Below are 3,402 nucleotides of genomic sequence, written 5' to 3'. Positions count from 1 at the left end.
ATCCTATTTCGTAGTAAATGGACACATCTCATAAATAATTATAACTATAAATTGTGTTTGCCATTTAGGAAACTTTTAAAGTGGCGCCGAAAAGTGAGGGGTTAATTTTGAAGTCGGAAGCGGCCAAGTGGAGACAGTTTAAGTCAAATTTAACATCTGATTATATGAAGCCATTTTCTGGACAGAAAAAGAAGCTTGCTAAACCCCCTAGGAACTATGCATTTGTTGGTAAAGATGCCAGGAAGCGATTCGTCGCAATGGGGACCTCCTCTGATTGGGCGGTATGCATTTTATTTATTAATTTACTATATATTTTAATTAATATATTTTAATTCACTTAGTCGCCCATGAGTCAACAAGTGACTAGTATTTTATTTTAATATTTTTATGCAGTCACTTAGTGAAGAGCAGAGTGGGAGAGTGAGGCAACGAAAGTATCCTTATCGAACATCAACGAAAGGATATATTGGCGTTCAAGAGGGTGAAGTGTGATTTTCATTTATTCTTGTAATTTCTTGTAGCTTTCTTTTTGGTTGAATATTTGTCAATATTTGTTTAATTTCTGATTAATTATTTTTAATAGGTAAAAGCAGGGCGGCTGGATCCCGAAGAAGATCCTGATCGAGCAATTGTATGGAAAATAGCACGTAGTCCCGATGACGGAGAAATTCTTCATCCAGAATTAGCAGAGAAATTTAAAAAAATTGTAGGTGAACAGTATTTTTAAAGTATTTTATTTTCAGGTGCATTATACGATTAATTATAATTTTGATGACAAGATGAGTTAATGGAAAAGAAGCGTAAAGGCGAGTTCAAACCGTCTGGATGCGAGGATGTGCTAACTGTTGCATTGGAAACCCCTGAGCATTCAGGGAGGGTCAGGGGTGTAGGCAGTTTCATAAGCCCATCTACATATTTCAGTTTACCAAAACAGAAAAGGAACCGGATTACGAAAGCTGAGTTGTTGGAGCGTGATCGAGAAAGGGATTAAGAGTTTCAGAAAGCTAAGGAAAGATATGAGAGAGGAGAAAAATTTCAACTCAAAGCTTGTTGAGATCAAGGCGTGGATGAGTGCATCCAATATGCATTCACCATTGTTTTCGGACAAAGCTAGTTGTCCAGAGGATGAAGAAAAAGAACTAAATGGTGAAGAAAAAGAACACGATGATGAAGAAAAAGAACATGATGATGAAGAAAAAGAACACGCTGATGAAGAGAAGAGAAAGCTTAAATATAAACCAGCCTCTACAAGAAAGGGTTTTATTCCCGCACACTCTTCCCCACCACCAGGAGGAAAGGTAAAAATAGCATTTTTTAAACGGTTGCAAATTACAAAAGTTTCAAGATTAGTGTGTATCATAATTTCTTTCTTTTTTTGAATTTATGATCCGAAAAAAATGTGAGTTGGCAGTTGACAGTATTGACAACAAGGTAGCCTTTGGTATGGTTTTTTTAAATGGAGACATGAGTAAGTCTGTACATGGAGTGCCTCTTCAATTAGAATATGTTCGTGTCTCGCTAGACGGGGCTATCAAGGAAGATGCATTGGTTCTGGTGCCAATTCTTGGTGAAATTGAAACTGTGCGCCAAGTTGTTGGCTCGCTTTTAGCGTGGCCTGAAGACATGGTCATCCTCACATCCGGTGTTGAGGTATATATTTCCTTATTTATTTTGAATTTGAAATTCACGTACATAATTGAATATTGTATAGTTACTGCATTAACATGTGTAAGTTTTTGAAAAGTGTAAATAATGTAAATATTTGTAGAAAAAGAAAAAGGTACCGAAGACAAATGTATCGACGAACCAGTATCATCAAGTGCACTTGTCCATGAACAGTATGAAGCCTAGTAGAAATATGTTTCTTCACTTTATGTTATTCTATAAACACGCAGCGACAATTTTAAAAGAAACTGGAGACTCAATACAGATTCCGTGCGATGCTGAGGTATTTGGAAATGAAAAAACAATTTTTTTACTCCATGAGAATGTGATGGCGTTGTTAGAGTTTGGCATGGTTGGCCAGGCTGTAATTTCAGCATACATGGCGTAAGTTTATAATTCTTTTTCTGTGAATTACAAGTTAAGAAGTTTTCATATGTGTGTAATTATAAAATATTTATATATTTTTGTAGGGTTTTGCATGTGGGGATTCTTAAGGCGAATAAAATGGATTTGTATGTTTCTATCGATCCAGGAGCCACATACAAATTAAACGATGATTTTGAAGCTTATATCGTTACAAGGTTGAAAGAAGGGCCTTCTCGCTTATTTTTCATGCCTCATAATGAGAAGTAAGTCAAGCATATATCATAGATATATGCCTATACCTATTTTTTAATTTTTCTTGTATTTTTATAATTTTTAACTTGGATTTTCTTATTATAAAAACAGTTATCACTGGATTTTGATCATCATTTGGGAAAGTGAAATATTCATTCTTAATCCATTGTCTCATCCAAGAAGCTTCCCAGAACTCGAAGATGCATTGATACGGTATTTAGTTTTCTCTATGAAAATACATATCTATTAGTTTTTATTGAGTAACAATATTTCATCCGTTGACACTACTAGCTATTAATTTTGTTTAATAGAGCAGTAAGGCTGTACAATGCTCAGACAGGACGTGTGTGCAAAAATGGAAAAGTTAAAAAACTTGTAGTAAGAATTACGCACTTTAGTATGGTCTTTTCAGATTTATATATAGAAATGTAGTTAGATATTATCTGCACTTGTAGTAATTTTTTATTTGGATATAGGGATCACCTAAGCAACCCGGTGGTCATGAATGTGGTTATATAGTCATGCGCTACATGAAGTATATCTTTCAAGACAAGGACATGAAACTCATAACTAGGGTAAGTTGTAATATTTTTGCGCCTGTAATTTGGTTACAATCTGCACTCCAAGACTCAACCAATATAGTTGATTTATTTTGTGTTTTCTGTATTGTTCAGTGGGCCACCAAGAATCGGAAGACGTACACAGCGGAGGAACTGGATGAAGATCGTTTCGAGATCCTTCAACATGTCCAGGAATTTGTATAGTGACTTACTAGTACTAGCCTTTTGACTTGACCAGTTTGAACCTGCACTTTTTATTTGGTAAATATTCTGGTTTGTATTAATGTTAGTATTTTGGGATGTGGATGATATAAGGAGTACATGTCTATAGGAGTTTGCCTGAATATTTTGTTGGTTTGGTGTTGATCGAAGTTGGTCGGACTAGGATGATATAAGGGGTATATTTTGTGAATGCATTTGTGGTGGTTTATTTTGTCGGTTATCGAACATGTGGATGTTGATTGGTAATGGACTAGTTATTTGAAATGGAGAAATAACAATTTGACTTGGTTATTTTGTTGTTGTTGATGTTATTTTAGGTTTTGTATGATTTTGGTTT

The 3,402-nt window shown here is 35.0% G+C and overlaps 1 protein-coding gene across 1 annotated transcript; it reads left to right on the top strand.

Moving 5' to 3' along the window:
- Window positions 1-1,016: 1,016 nt before the first annotated feature.
- On the top strand, window positions 1,017-3,047 carry LOC141690763 (uncharacterized). The gene is made up of 8 exons (XM_074495535.1): window positions 1,017-1,146; window positions 1,412-1,650; window positions 1,769-2,049; window positions 2,136-2,294; window positions 2,395-2,496; window positions 2,595-2,661; window positions 2,760-2,858; window positions 2,958-3,047. Exons 1-8 carry the CDS (start codon window positions 1,017-1,019, stop codon window positions 3,045-3,047), a joined length of 1,167 nt encoding a protein of 388 aa, XP_074351636.1.
- Window positions 3,048-3,402: the final 355 nt, after the last annotated feature.

The sequence above is a fragment of the Apium graveolens genome, chromosome 10 (assembly GCF_009905375.1).
Source record: "Apium graveolens cultivar Ventura chromosome 10, ASM990537v1, whole genome shotgun sequence".
Taxonomy (NCBI): domain Eukaryota; kingdom Viridiplantae; phylum Streptophyta; class Magnoliopsida; order Apiales; family Apiaceae; genus Apium; species Apium graveolens.
The sequence above is the reverse complement of the archived record's forward strand: the minus strand, read 5'-3'. Positions and strand labels throughout refer to the sequence as shown.

Bases quoted from the DNA above. Each gene is read 5' to 3' on its own strand.
- LOC141690763 (XM_074495535.1), top strand. From the start codon at position 1,017: ATGAGAGAGGAGAAAAATTTCAACTCAAAGCTTGTTGAGATCAAGGCG. The intron at 1,651-1,768 runs GTATATATTTCC...AAATATTTGTAG, and splicing joins TCCTCACATCCGGTGTTGAG to AAAAAGAAAAAGGTACCGAA. The intron at 2,662-2,759 runs GTAAGAATTACG...ATTTGGATATAG, and splicing joins GAAAAGTTAAAAAACTTGTA to GGATCACCTAAGCAACCCGG.